Here is a 14755-nt window from a genome sequence, read left to right as displayed (position 1 = left end):
GGTAATAATGATGATGATGATGATGATGATGTAGTACAAGGAATTTGGAGAGCACCAGGTTGGGGAAGGGTGCCTTAGACTCATGCGTAAAAAGGCCTACTATTGATGCTCTCTCTGGAAGCTCAGGGCCAATACATAGATTGCAAGATGTTTTAAGTACACATCTTAAAATGTGCCAAAAAGTGTGTTTACAAACATATGTAAAGGACAGATCAAATAGTTCAGGATGCAGGTCACAATCAAGTACCGGTATTTAACTTAGCAGAAAGGTAGGCTGTAAATATTTAAAGTATATAATAAAATAACGTGTGGAAAGGTTTTCTGTAACTTCTCTCTCTCTCTCTCTCTCTCTCTCTCTCTCTCACACACACACACACACACACACACACACACACACTGCTCTGAATCTCAGCTATTACTGAAAAAAGAACCTACTTCTGTAGCAAACAACCTAGTGTATCAAAAGGCACTTCCAAACATTTTCCCCCTCCATTTCAATGTGCCAGAAACTCATTTTCCTTATCTGCCCCTGCTCCAGCAACTGGGTTTTTTATAACAACTTTTCCTCATGATTCACATCAGTGCCTTTCACCTTTTCATTTCAAATGCAATAATCCCATTAGATGCCCAGAAGCTTGTAATTAATGCTGACTTCCCGGCTTCCCACTTCCTGGACTTCCCCATCTTCTGAATGAGGCTGTTGCCCTCCTGACTTTTATAAACTTACATTTCTCTTGAGTCGAGGCACATTCTGGCCACAGATCTTGTTCCACCATGGTTTCCCCTGCTGCTTGTTCCTGTTCTCCCTTCCAAGATGGTCAGTTTTGTACATGGAAGAACCCAGAGTCTCACGAAGCACGAATCTGCCTTGTCCTAGTTACAATAGCGACAAGTTCATATTGTTTCCGCTCCAGACAAACCTGTTAAACAGGCCCAGGAGCTCTTGCGCTTCATGTGTCAGAAGAGGCTTTAATTGATTCATGGCCATTGCATCCACCCTTCGCACAGCCCTGGAAAGACGGGTGCAGATAATGCCTCCCTCAGCATTGCCTTCTTTTAGAGGCTTTTTCCCTGGTGGGATTTCTGGACCTTTATCAACTTCACCGCAGGCAGAAATGGAGGGGGCAAAGCTTTCCTCACCGCAGCAGATCCAGAAGGAAGAGTCTATGTGATGCAATGGGTAGAATTGTGGTTCTCAAACTTTTTTCTCTGGGCCACACTTTTTTTTTGGGGGGGGAGTGTTACTTGCACCACACAGAACTTTTTATTGATAACAAATACATTGAAAAACAAAAGGAAAGAACTCCTAGCAGTGCTTGATTTATAACATAACAGAACTACTGTGTATCTGAAGAAGTGTGCATGCACACGAAAGCTCATACCAAGAACCAGTGGCGTAGCGTGGGGGGTGCAAGGGGTGCCAGCCGCACCGGGCGCAACATTTTTGGGGGCGCACTCGGAGCTCTCTGCCCCTACCTGGTCCTGGCTCACTCTCTCTCTCACAGTGCTGGCTGTGCGAATCTGATCCGAGCTGCCGGGTCGCCCACTGTGGAGGGGGAGGGTGCCAGGCTTGCGTTGCGGAGCGGAGAGAGAGCAAGGGAGGGACTATCTGGGGGAGGGAAAATGCAGCGGCCGCCCAGCGCAGAGCTGAGCGCGGGAGAGAACTACATCCGACCAGCCCAGTTTTGGAGGGAAGGTGTTAGTTGCGGCGGAGCCCTGGCGCCCCGGGAGGCTGGCCGGGCCGGTAATGGGGCTGGCCGGTGGCGCCGCTGCCATCCTGCGGACAAAAGGGCTGCCGCCCCCGGCCGAGCCCCCCGCCCCGCGAAACCAGGAGCAGCTCTCTGGTGCTCGAGGGCTTCGCAGGCCCTTCATCTGCCCTCCATTGGCGCCTCAGCCCCCAGCCCTGCCTGCGCGGCTCCTGCGTCGGGGGGCGCGCTCGCGCGGATGGGGCTGCCGCTCCCCGCTTGCAAATGGTGCCCGTAAGGCCGCATCAGAGACGCCCCCGGGACCCAGTTGCTGCCTTCTTCCCCGCCATGTGATTAAGCCTCGCACTACTTTGTGGCAGTGGTGTAGCGTGGGGGGTGCAGGGGGGGCCGGCCGCACCGGCCACAACATCTGGGGGTTAGGGTTAGGGGGCGCAAATCCACGGGTTAGGGGGCGCAAATTACTTGCCTTGCCCCGGGTGCTGACAACCCACGCTACGCCACTGCCAAGAACTGACTTAGTTGGTCTTTAAGGTGCTACTGGAAGGAATTTTTTTTGTTAGAACTACTTTAAAATATGATCACAGGACAAACCAGAAAGTATAAAACAATGCAGCTCAGCATCATCAATAAATTCTTCAGTTATTTTGCCCAATTTTTTCTGTTGAGTAGTCAATTCAGCCACTTGGTAAGATATAATCTGCATCTTATCTGAGATTTCTACACATTTTTTGAAATATGATTATTGGCATTTTCGCTGTACCAACAGCCTTTTAAAATACTGAACATTCTTGTTTGCCAGATGTCCATGTTTTGACAACAGGTGTTTTCTCATATTGTTTTGGGGCCATATTGGAATTAGAAAGGTTCTCACCGCAGATCAAGCCCATAGGCTGAGGAAGATTTTCATTTCCAGTCCATGTGAAACTGAGACGCATATAGCTATCCACATATAAACAAACTTTCTCTTTTTGGAGGTTTGCTTGGGCCTGCTATTGGTGTTGAATTAAATGAGTCTTCTCCCGCACTCTGAACAGTGATTCTTGATCACAGCTACGATTGTCCTCAATATCTCTTGCTGCCCTAGGTCTCATTTTGAAAATATATCTATCCATATTCTGCAAATAAAAAAAAAATATTTTGATACTATACTGTACTGCACTAGGTAAAGGTAAAGGACCCCTGGACAGTTAAATCCAGTCAGACCACTATGAGGTTGTGGCTCTCATCTCGCTTCAGGCCAAGGAAGCAGGCATTTGTCCACAGACAGCTTTCTGGATCGTGTGCCCAGCAGGATTAAACCACTTCTGTTGCAACAGGACACCATGACAGAAGCCACAATTCACAAAAACACCGTTTACCTTCCCACCGCAGTGGTACCTATTTATCTACTTGCACTTTGACATGCTTTTGAACTGCTAGGTTGGCAGGAGCAGGGACCGAACGACGGGAGCAACGGGAGCTCACCCTGTCACGAGAATTCAAACCGCTGACCTTCTGATCAGCAAGCCCCAGGCTCAGTGGTTTAGACCAAAGCGCCACCTGCTCCCCTTATACAATATGAAACTACACTGAAATGTTTAATTGTTTCTTTGATTGTCCTTGAATCCTCCTGCCTCACTTGCCATCCTCTCCTGCCCTACAGTGTGGACCATCACCCCCTTAGAGAAAAAGTGGGTTGGAGGGCAGTGCTAGGAGTGGGCAGACACAGGCTCAAATCCTCATTCAGTCATGAAGCCCACTCAGGTCTTGGAGCCAGTTATTCTCCCTCCCCCCCCCCCCCTCTCTCTCTCTCTCTCTCTCTCTCTCTCTCTCAGCCTTGTTTACTTCACAGGGATGTAAGGTGGGGAAAAGAGACCCCTGTATGCCACCAGGAGTTCCTTGAAATAAGAGTGGTGTAAATAATAGTAACAGCAGTACGGAGAATTGAGGTACGGACTGCAGTGGAGGGGAGTGTCTTCCGCTGCGCACACTAAGCCTCCCACAAAGCCAAGTCTAGCTTTTCAGCATGCCACCCTGGATGGGTGCACACGTGTGTGCAGAGCATGGCAACAATGGGCTATCAAAATTGCCAGGGTGCTCTTCTCTAGGAAATCTTGACATTTGGTGCCCACATGGAATCCAAGGCAGCCATATTACTAGAAGAGTCTAAAAGCAGGACGTCTATTTATATCCATTTATAGTCTGCTCTTCACCACATTGGCAGGTTACATAAAGTTTAAAACAACAAGCAAATCACATAGTGTGTAGCAACACCGAGCTATCCATTAAACTGTGTCAAACAGCAAGCAAAACCAACAGGCAACCCTGCAGAGGGAGTGGTGCACTGGACTCACCTTCCACCCCAAGCCATGTGCAAAAAGGTGTGCCTTGGCTCACCAACAAAATGCGTACAATGGTGGGGGTCAGACATGCCTCAAGGGGAGGGGGCTGTCCCACAGCCTGGCAATTTTGTAGCCTCTCTCCTCAAATGGGGACCCCCAGGTGGTTAAAGCAAGAAAAGAAGAAGGTGTGGTACCTTTGTATCCCAAGACAATTCAATTCCTGGAAACATCTGAAAAGGGATTTTCTAAATCTCTCCCTCAAGCCAAGAGTCTAGAGGTGTGCCCTTAAATACTTACAGTAAGCCCAGTGCTATTTTTCTAGAAGGCAATGGTACCTGCCTGAGAGGTGCCAGAACTGAGGTCTGGTGAGTTCTGCCTGGAAATAAACCCTGCTTAAGCCATTCCACTTTCAAAATCAGGTGCCCCCACAGCAAATGCAGAAAGGTGTTTTTTTCAAGGAACATTTTCCTTCTTAACAAAAATGCCAGTTAAAATCTTTCTCCCAACAGTGTCACTGGGCACCTCAAAGCCACTGTATTTCCCAGGACCTTCTTAAGAGATTTCTAAAGTGAGTAGAGTAGCTTGCCTTGGTTTAAAGTTTGAAAGTGGCATGGGGGGAGGGGGGAGAAAGACCACCACCCAGTTACCTCATCAAAATGTAAGCTTTCCCACCACCCAAAGGTGCTTGCCCAGGCTCAGTGGACTAGGGAACTATTCCCTAGAGACTATTCCCCTTAATGTTCTCTTGGTGTCTCCTTCCCAAAGCCCAGGAAGCTTTTGCAAGCCTTAGGGAGGTAGGAGCAATCAGTGGCGTAACTAGCCGCTCGAGTGCCTGGCGAGTGTGTCCTACAGCTGGGGGCGGGGTGGCTATGGGAGAGGCAGAGTGACTCAAGCTTGCAGACCTGAGCAGACTTTCCTCAGCAGTGCAAACTGCGCAACAGAAGAGGCCTGAGGCTGTAGACAGATACTAAACTACACATTTATTATACATAAATCAAGACAAAGAAAACATGGCATCTCTCCTTGTTGTCTTCTCGGAGAGAGACTGAAAACAAAAGCAATACAGAGCGGAAGTTCTGCTCGTGCCAGCAATCTGTGCTGGAATGTAAACAGACATGAGACATGTAACAATCCCATGTCTGCAGCAAAGGGTGGATGAAATTCCCAACACCCGCACCCCCCTTCCTCTGCCAGTGGGTGCCATGCTGGTGCCTCTGACCCTGTTTCCCTTCAGGAAATTTCACTGGATGCCACTGCCATGGCTGCTGCAGGCTCTACACCCTCCTCTTGATTTTTGAGAAGACATTTCTCATCACTCCCACTCCTCTCCACCATTGCAGGGGGCTCAGCTCATGCTACCACCTACGAGAGGGAGAGGAGTAGTGACAGTGGAGAAAAAGGAGGTTTTCTAAGGAACTGCCCAGCAGGACTGGTCCAGCAGTGTCCACGCGTGACCAAACAATGCCTGGGGCTCATGCACTGGGGGGGGGGGGGAGAGCACGGAGGGTGAAGGAGTCTGCCGTGGCAACCCAGCCCTCACTGCCGACACCACCGGAGCATCCCTGCCCAGCAGGAGCATGCTGCGCCACCTATGCAGGGGGGAGCCCAGCCAGCCGACGCAGCACTTGAAGGGCGCCAAGCAGGCAGCCCACCCTGGGAGCTGTGTTGATCGTCATAGAGACTGCAAGCAGAATGTGGCATAAGTGGGCCAGAATCCCTGGGTCCTGGTCTGCCTCTTGGGTTGCTGGTCTGCTCCAGCCTGTGTCCCCGTGGCTCGCACTTTGGCAGTCCTGTGGCATCGTTATATCTGAGTACTGAGGGAAAACAAGTATAAAAGGAGAATTGCTGGGGCAAGTACTCTGGTGAGAGAACCCTAGCAGAGATTTAAAACCACACAATATGCAGCAAAACATGGAAATATAAGCTGTTCGCTTTAAAATATGCCCTTCTACATCCTTCCAAAATTCCCCAGTTCCCTTAGCATAGAAACTTACATGTTTGGTAAGTTAAAAATGGTTTACTTAGAAACTCCCTAAAGGTTGGATTCATGTGTTGCACAGGCAAAAAAAAGTTTAGTTCTGTGCTGAAAGTTCCTAAATTATTGGTATATAGGTAAATAACATACCAAATTATTGGTATATAAGTTGGATCTAGATCTAGATGTAGACTGAGGGAGAACAAATCTTGATTACTTAGTTCCTTCCTTCCCTTCATGCATTAAATAGATTTAGGCCTCTTGGTTATATGAGGCTGGCAATCCCTCACCTTCATGTTAGCAGGAGTGAATTGGCTCCTCCTTTGTCCAGATGTCATGTGCAGCTACACAACTTCAGCATGATGTTGTTTTTGTGACATCTCCACACAGTGGCACCACACTCGCTCTCCAGGATTCCTCAGAGTCTCTGAGAGAATACTGTCAAGTTACTTCAGTATCCTATAATGCAACTCTTCCGGTCCTGAAATTCTGAATTCCTTTAGTGTAGATAGGGAGTGCCTGACCAACACCTTATTAATCCTTAAAGACAATCCTGACTGTTCACAACTGCATATGTGTGGTTGCATACAGTTCTCACTCTGAGAGAGGGTAGAGGCAACATCACAGTTAATCATCATCACCATAGTTTTATAATTTATACCCCACCCATCTGGCTGTTGTGCAGTTCCCAGTTCCACCTTTCTGTGTTAGTGTGTTAGTATTAGAGAAATACCTGGCAATAACAAAGCGAAATGTGTGTGTGTGTGTGGGAGAGAGGGGGAGAGAGGGAGAGAGAGAGAGAGAGAGAGAGAGAGAGAGAGAGAGAGGGTCCTAGGGAAATTCCCTGGCAAGAGTAAACACTGTGCCGGATTCAGCTGGGATGCCTGTCAAAGGCTGTGTTTGCTTTTACTGTATTTTATTGGTATATGTAACATGCTAATCCTTTGCGACAAAACATATACATGTAAATAAATGTAATGGATGAGTATCTTTAATTAGCTGTAATTAACTAGCAGAATGACAAACAAGAGCTTAAAATGACACGGGAATGGAACCGGCAGTGTCAGACATCAGGGGCGGCCACAGGATTTGATTTGGATGCCCTTTTTGGTGCTTTGGAAAACAGTCTGCTTTGGTCCCAAGAGCTTTGGCGGGAGGCTGCGCAACTCAGACCAGGCGCAAAGTCCGAGGCGGTGTCCGGGGACATCAGGAAAACCTCATAAGGGGAGTATCAGCTGTGTATCTGAAGAAGTGTGCATGCACACGAAAGCTCATACCAAGAACTGACTTAGTTGGTCTTTAAGGTGCTACTGGAAGGAATTTTTTTGTTTTGACTATGGCAGACCAACACGGCTACCTATCTGTAACTCATAAGGGGAAATCACGTTGCCCCCAAAGCGCCGCCTGGTGGCACAATGTTATAACACGCTTAAAAGGCTGCTTTTTTAAAGAAGCGAATGTCGCGCGTCCCAGGCCTGCTGCGTCAACACAAAGGGTTCCCCCTCAGGTCCGCTTGTTCCGGGATTTCTGGTCGCGGGTCCGAGAGGTTCTTTTTCTGTTCCCATGGCTTTCGCCGGCGGAAACCCGTCGCTCCCCAGGGAATTGAGCCGGCGGCAGAGTGTCTCTTTCCTTCTTCTGCAGTTTGCTACTTGTTCGGATTCAGCAGCAAACAGGGGAGGAGCCCCGAGGGCGCGCCCTCCGGTCTTTCCCCGCTCTTAGGAAGCCAAACTCCTTTGGGCAGAGGGGTTGAAGTTGGCATCCCAGTGCCCCCCCCCCCGGAGATTTGTTTCGTGGGGAATTGGTCTGAAAAGGGCAGGCAGGATAAGAGAAGAGCCCCTGACTTGTCAAATTACAAACAGGACTAGGGGCTTTTGTGCTGGGCGCCCTTAAAGTAGTCCGACCTCTCCAAAGGGGTGTTGGCTTGCTTCTTTTCCAGTGCCAGATGAGATTACATTTCTTTTTGAAAAGAGATAGAGCAGAAAGAGGAAGTTTGCCATCTAGTGGCAACATGAGGAAAATTTGTTTTTATTAAAGATTTTCTTGCGTTACAAAGTAAATACATTCTCTCCGTTTTCCGATTATAAAGTCCCTTTATAAGCCAAGCAAATACTTAATAAAAAATAATATAAAGTCCTTTATGCAGATAAATTATATTCAGCGTCAGACTTTAATGTTTTGTCTTCATTTAACTCTTGGAATAAAAATTCATAATCTAAAAAGAATCAGGATAATATCTTATTAAAACCACACTTATTTTAAAATGAACCAAATTGTCTCTAGGGGTGGACTAAAAAAATGTCCCTAAACCAAACCAAGAATGTGGTTTTTTTGCTTGGGAAAAAATGGAGCATTCTATTTTAGTCCAATATATCAATAGTAGCTGGTACCAAAAAATCTCAAAATCAAGAGCTTTACCAGATATATATCTAAATATATATCAGATATACCGGTATATCTACTGTATTGGCCTGAATATAAGCCACACCCGAATATAAGCTGCAGCTTTAAAATTGGGGGGGGGGGGGGGATAAAAAATACCCAAAGCTGCTCCATTCCTTGCTGCTCCTGGCTGCATACTGTAAGGTCGCAAATATAAGCCGCATTTTAACTTCTCACAGTCGGAATTTGGGGGGAAAGTGAGGCTTATATTCGGGCCAATATGGTACATCTTTTTTTTTACTGCAAAAGGAACACTGTCTGGGCATTTGTGTACCCCTGGGCCAGCTTTTGTTGGAACCCCCCCCCCCCACTTTTGCATTACATTGATACACAACCACCTTCTCCCTGTTCTCTGTTCTCAAAGCTGTGCAGATTCCTCCCCAGGCAGTGCATCTGACAATTTCATTCAACTTCATATGAGGAAAGCATATAGACCCACTCAGGTTGTGACTGTAATTATTAATGCTGTATTTCACATTGTTGTAACCTGGACAGCATCTGGTGAATTGTAGAGTTGGGTTTTCTTGTTATTTTATTTCAGCCCAAACAGTTAATGTTAATTCTCTGACATTTGGGGGCACTGTTTCCTGCTGTGCAGGTGTCAGTGCCCTATAAGCAATAAGCTGTAGGTCTACTTCTGTGTAAATTTTGCAACAGAAAGTGTATCGCAGTGTATTTTGCCCACAAAGGTCTGGGGGTTCGAGTTAAAACACAAAAAATGAAAACATTTCCTTCACAGAGGATAACATTTAAATATTTCAAAAGGTCAACCCCACACTCTTATCTCTCAGGCCATCCTCTGTGAAATATTTGTCTCTCTCCCACCCAAGGCCTTCTGGCATAGCTGTCAACTTACAGATTTGAAAATAAGGGATCAGCAGCCTTGAAAATAAGGGACCTGCAACCTCACCTGTTCCAGGCAATCCAGTCTTCCTGTCCTCCTGCAGTCTGGTCAAACTCATGCTGGTAGCTTCGAGAACACTGTCCAACCAAATTTGTAACCAGAGGTTCAACTGAACAGAATCTGAATCACATGTACCACAAGGCCTATGCAGCCTCAACTTAAGATGGCTCCCCGGCCTGTCTGCACTGCAAAGTTTGCAGCAGCATGTGCAACAAAATGGCGTCCAGCATTCAAAAAACCCCTCAGCTTGCATTAACTAGCCACACACAAGGCATGCAAGCTCCACCCCCCAGTCGTTCTTAGACTTCTTATTGGGTGAGCAACACAGCCAAGCAACACAGTTGGAGCCTCCCTCCTCCCTGGCCGGCAAGGAGGGAGGGAGAGGAGCTGCTTCCTTTGAAATTTGAGGGACATCATTTAAGGGACATTTAAGGGACACCCATCAATAAGGGACAGCAGCGGGACATGGCGCTGGAATAAGGGACTGTCCCTTCAAATAAGGGACACTTGACAGCTATGCCTTCTGGGCGCAACCTAGATCATACCAATAGAAATGGTTGTTTCGTGCTTTGGATATTTCCAGTGAAAAGCCACTCCCCAGAAAATTGTAGGTTCCTGGAACAGTGATTCTTTAAGCTTCAAATTGAGAAAGAGGTGAGAGAAAAGATGGTAAGAGACAGTAGCCTGGCAGAATCACAAAGATTCATGGAAATATCAGATGGGAGAGTCCAAAGAAGGGCAATATGGTGCATCTGGCCAAACCACTAAAGAAAGACTAGAGCAAGTCATTTGACAGCCACATTGTGATGTCACAGAAGGTGCCCCATGAAACACGCAGCTAGCAGCTGGATCTAACCATTAGTACCAAAACAACACAATCATCAGATACCGTGAGCTTGACACCAATACAGTGGTACCTCGGGTTACATACGCTTCAGGTTACATACGCTTCAGTTACAGACTCCGCTAACCCAGAAATAGTACCTCAGGTTAAGAACTTTGCTTCAGAATGAGAACAGAAATCGTGCGGCGCAGCGGCAGTGGGAGGCCCCATTAGCTAAAGTGGTGCTTCAGGTTAAGAACAGTTTCAGGTTAAGAACGGACCTCTGGAACGAATTAAGTACTTAGCCCGAGGTACCACTGTACCAGGAAAGGTCATAGAACAGATTATTCAACAGTTGGTCTGTGAGCACTTAGAAAACTAAGTCTTGCCCAACAAACCTCATTTCATTTTTTGATGAAGTTACAAGCTTGGTGGATCCGGGGAATGTTGTGGACAAAGCGTATATTGATTTCAGTAAGGCTTTTGAGAAAGTCTCCCATGATATTCTTGCAAGGAAGCTCGTAAAATGAACAGTTAAGTGGATTTGACCGAACCCAAAGAGTACTCATTAAGGGTTCCTTGTCATCCTGGGGGAAAGTGACAAGTGGGATGCCACAGGGCTCTGTCCTGGGCCCATTGTTGCTCAACATCTTTATAAATGACTTGGATGAAGGAATTGAGGGGATGTTCATCCAATTTGCAGATGACACCAAACTGGGAGGGGGAGCTAATGCTGCAGAAGACAGAATCAGAATTCAAAATGACCTTAACAGATTGGAGAACTGGCGCAAGTGAATTTTAATAGGGACAAATGCCAGGTTCTGCACTTAGGCAGGAAGAACCAGATGCACAAATATAGGATGTGGTACACCTGGCTTACTAGCAGTACATATGAAAAAGATCCGGAGGTCTTGGTGGACCACAAGCTTAATATGAGCCAAGTGTGATGCAGCAGCAAAAAATGCTAATGCTAATCTAGGCTGCATCAACAGAAATATAATGTCCAGATCAAGGGAAGTAATAGTCCCACTCTATTCTGCCTTGGATAGCCCATACCTGGAATACTGTGTCCGATTCTGGGCACAACAATTTAAGAAGGATGTTGGCAAGCTGGAGCGTGTGCAGAGAGCAACCAAAATGATCAAGGGTGTGGAAACCAAGCCTTAGGAGGAGTAATTGTGGGAGCGACTGAGAGGAGATATGATAGCCATCTTCAAATATCTAAACAGCTGTCACATGGAAGATGGAACATGCTTGTGTTTGTCTGCTCTGGAGGGGAGGACTTAAACCAATGGAACAGATGAAAACCTGTTCCTTGATCTCAGGAACCTTCCTGCAAATATCTCATTTCCTGCCCTCCTGAAAACACTTCAGAAAGCAGGAGGGGCCAGTCCTGCAGGCAGGGTACTGCTTCATCAGTGTGTTCCCTGCGAGGAAGAGTCCTGCGGCCAGCAAGCCTGAGCCTTTGGCGGGTGGCTCCCGAGCCTCTGTGCACTCAGCTGCCATGCCAGGTCTGCTTGCCCTCCCGTCTCAGGAACCACCATGCCCAAGGGGCAGTGGTATATCCAAAGATGTCCAAATTGGCAGTCTGGAGCAGTTCAGTCCACCATCTCAATCCAAAACGTTGTCACAGAGGAAAACCAACTGCTTTGTGTTCACAGATTGGGTGACAATATCTCAAAGGCCCCCAATAGAGAACAGACAGACAAACCTCTCTGCAAAAGTATAAGAGATGTCAGTTTAATTAAATGAACTCATAGAAAAACAAATTATATATTTTAGCTGAAACAAATATTTTCTAATATTTCAAATTTGGCAAATATTTTCAACCTGCTTTTCAGAAAGATGAATGCAAATTCTAACACAGAATGGTTTGTCCTGAGAGACATTTCCCCTCCAAATTGAGTTCTTTGGATTTGTTTACATTCTCTTGATTGTTTTGGCTGGTATTACAAAAAATAAGAGTCCTATTTCATGTCTATTTCATGTCTTCCATAAAATGCTTTCAGATACTAATATATCATATGTCATATCAAATATTATTAAATATTATTAAATATAAAATATTGGAATCAAGTATCCCATGATATCAAATATAGATCTCAAATATCAGACAAATAATTTAGCTTCAAAAATATTTGGATAATATCTGCAAAGCATTTATTGTCAGGATTCACGTACAGCAAAATTATTTTGTTTAAGTAGACAGTGCACAAATACAGTTATTCACTTGAATAAAAAATGTGGCTCAATTTACCACTTGGCATTTTTTCAGCATTCCATCTAGGCTGTAGCCATGTAAATCTCTCCATTCCATTTCACTGTTCTATTGGGTCAGATTCTGGGCTGGCCCAAGACATTTTGGCACCTGAGGTGAACCACAAAACGGCATTTCCATCCCCACCAGTGAAGAAGGGCTCAGTGAAGATCTACTTCAGAAATCATGGTGTGTGTGTGTGTGATCTTGCTGCCTGTGGTGGTTGGCTCACCTTGCCTTGCCAGTGGGCTGGCCCTGGTCAAATGTGCCACTCAAGTGAAGTGTCACAACCAATCTTTATGCACAACAAGGGGAAATCTGGTGCTAGTCCACAAATTGGGTAATGAACTTGCTACACTGCTATGCAGGCTGCCTTCCTATGCAAACTAAGCAGGGAGCAAGCCTCACTGAATGTAGCAGAACTAGCAAGCACTGGAATGCAGAGACTGTAGGCTTGCGCTGTAAAGACACAATCTTGTACTGCATTCTGTTTGTGGTGATGAAGCCTTGCCATGAGCAAGAAGAGCAAAACGGGCCAGTGCGTGCATGAAGGTGAAGAAAGACAGAGATAGGAAACAAATGGCACAGGACCAAAGTAGTAATGGTATCAAAAAAGGAGATAAGGTTGGTTTGGAATGATCTGTTCCGGATAAACTCACGGCACCTCCTCATAATTAACACATGCCTTTTTAGATGCTCACAAACCAGGCCAATTTCCCCTCCATTCAGGCTTATATTTGGTGCTAAAGCCCAGCTGCTGGGTGAGCAACCAAAAGCTGGGTAAAAAAAGAAAGTGGGATTACATCAGCCCCAAAGCTTGAAGTTGGAAATAAGAAGAGATTCAGATTATGTTTATTAATTAATTAATTATGAGCTGATTGTATGTAAAATTGAGGATTAAAATTGGAGAAATGCAAGGTATGGGGGATGCTGGGAGATTGGCAGTGTGAGAGGGGAAATGTATATTATATATTTATACAAAAAAAATTCTAGGGGGTTCATTTTCACTCTGTTTATTACTGGGGCCAGATGTGAGACAGCAATGTTCAAGGCCATGTTAGGGAGGAATATGTGTGTGTTGTCTGGGAAGAAGCAGGTCCTGTTTTTCTCAGGCAAAGTGCTACTCAAGAGGCATCAGAGGGAAATGTTTCAAAACGGATTAATGACTATTATAGATAGATAAAAGCCATAGCAGAAATTGGTAATTGAACAGGCGATGTGTAGGGAGAAGGGATGAGTGTACTTTGAAAAGATAGCTGTAAAAGTTATTTTATTGGGAGCAGCAAAGAAGAGAGTAAAATTGGGGGAGGGTGCAGCTTTTAAACTTGCATTAATTTGGTGGCAATTTGTTAAAGATTATGGGAAATTAATAAAAATAATTGGCAAAAAAGCAGAAGTCTGGATGAGTCCTTTGTTGCAGGTGCTACTTGCACCAGTGGAAGCTAACAGCAGGCACTGCTGCAGCAAGGCAGCCAATTTGCTATCCACGTTAAAGCCTTGGAATCCCAAGGTGCTTCACTTCCAGCCAGCCATCTCTGTTTCTTATGTAAAGCACTATTTCTTCTCCCCACCCCCACACACTGCACACACACACACACACACACCACACTTAATTTAAATCAGCTGACTATTTGAGGTTATTAACTATCAGTCTAACTTGTGAAGTGGCATTTTGAGGACATTAAATTTCCTAGTCAGCCTCACTGCCCTGCAACAAGTCTCTCGTGAACCTGAATGGAAAAAAGAAATCAAATGATCAAATGATATAGAGTTGCAAAAATTGATCCACCTGATTAGCTGTGACATGTCATTCCTGAATATTTAAAGGTGATTGACCTTTTTTACTCATAACATTGGAGAAGATCATATTGCTGTTGAGAACACGTATGAATAATCTGCAAGACCGTCCCATCTGCAGGTTCAGCTGAGGAATCCTCCACCTGTTTGCTCTTCAGCCGATGGTCAACATGCAATAATGTTCTTCACGGCTGCAAACACTGGCGATCCCACTGACAATGTATCTGGATGGGAGACCTGCATCTCAGGATGATTCATCAGGTATATTCCAAACTTAGTCTGAGGGGGGAAACATTTGTAAGTAAGATCAAATACTCAACAGACGGAACAGTAACAACTGCATTGCCTCCGGATGGTTAAACTAAATTCCTATAAGTATATTGACTACAAGCAGTGCAATGAACAGAAACAATGGTCAAGTTATTTAAGATGATGTTCAGAACCATTTCCATTTTTCTTGCTTAAATTCGGTCTTAGTTTATGCAAAGATTCCGAGGAAGCACTGTAGTATTTGCTGTGGAAGTTACCCAGAC

The 14755-nt window shown here is 45.6% G+C and overlaps 2 protein-coding genes across 7 annotated transcripts in view; both read right to left on the bottom strand.

Moving 5' to 3' along the window:
- Window positions 1–1015, bottom strand: part of PTPN3 (protein tyrosine phosphatase non-receptor type 3) — a 98506-nt gene extending 97491 nt beyond the window's left edge. For 2 of the 5 annotated variants that reach the window (XM_083709191.1, XM_083709192.1), the window contains exon 1: window positions 728–912. In XM_083709191.1, the coding sequence (XP_083565317.1) occupies window positions 728–776 (49 nt within the window). In that variant the 5' untranslated portion in view covers window positions 777–912. Of the gene's footprint in view, window positions 1–727 lie in introns of all 5 variants that reach the window. The other 3 variants (XM_083709187.1, XM_083709181.1, XM_083709183.1) reach the window with 3 other exon arrangements.
- MOCOS (molybdenum cofactor sulfurase) overlaps window positions 1–14755 on the bottom strand; it is a 252479-nt gene that overhangs the window by 147356 nt on the left and 90368 nt on the right. The window contains exon 15 of one of the 2 annotated variants that reach the window (XM_083709266.1): window positions 11893–14501. The exons of the other annotated variant lie outside the window; for it this stretch is intronic. Within the exon in view, the coding sequence (XP_083565392.1) occupies window positions 14388–14501 (114 nt within the window). The 3' untranslated portion in view covers window positions 11893–14387. Of the gene's footprint in view, window positions 1–11892; window positions 14502–14755 lie in introns of those variants that run through there. 2 annotated transcript variants of the gene reach the window in all.

The sequence above is a fragment of the Podarcis gaigeae genome, assembly GCF_964106915.1.
Source record: "Podarcis gaigeae genome assembly, chromosome: 13".
In the NCBI taxonomy this organism is placed as follows: Eukaryota; Metazoa; Chordata; class Lepidosauria; order Squamata; family Lacertidae; genus Podarcis; species Podarcis gaigeae.
This window is presented reverse-complemented; position numbering and strand designations above follow the sequence as displayed.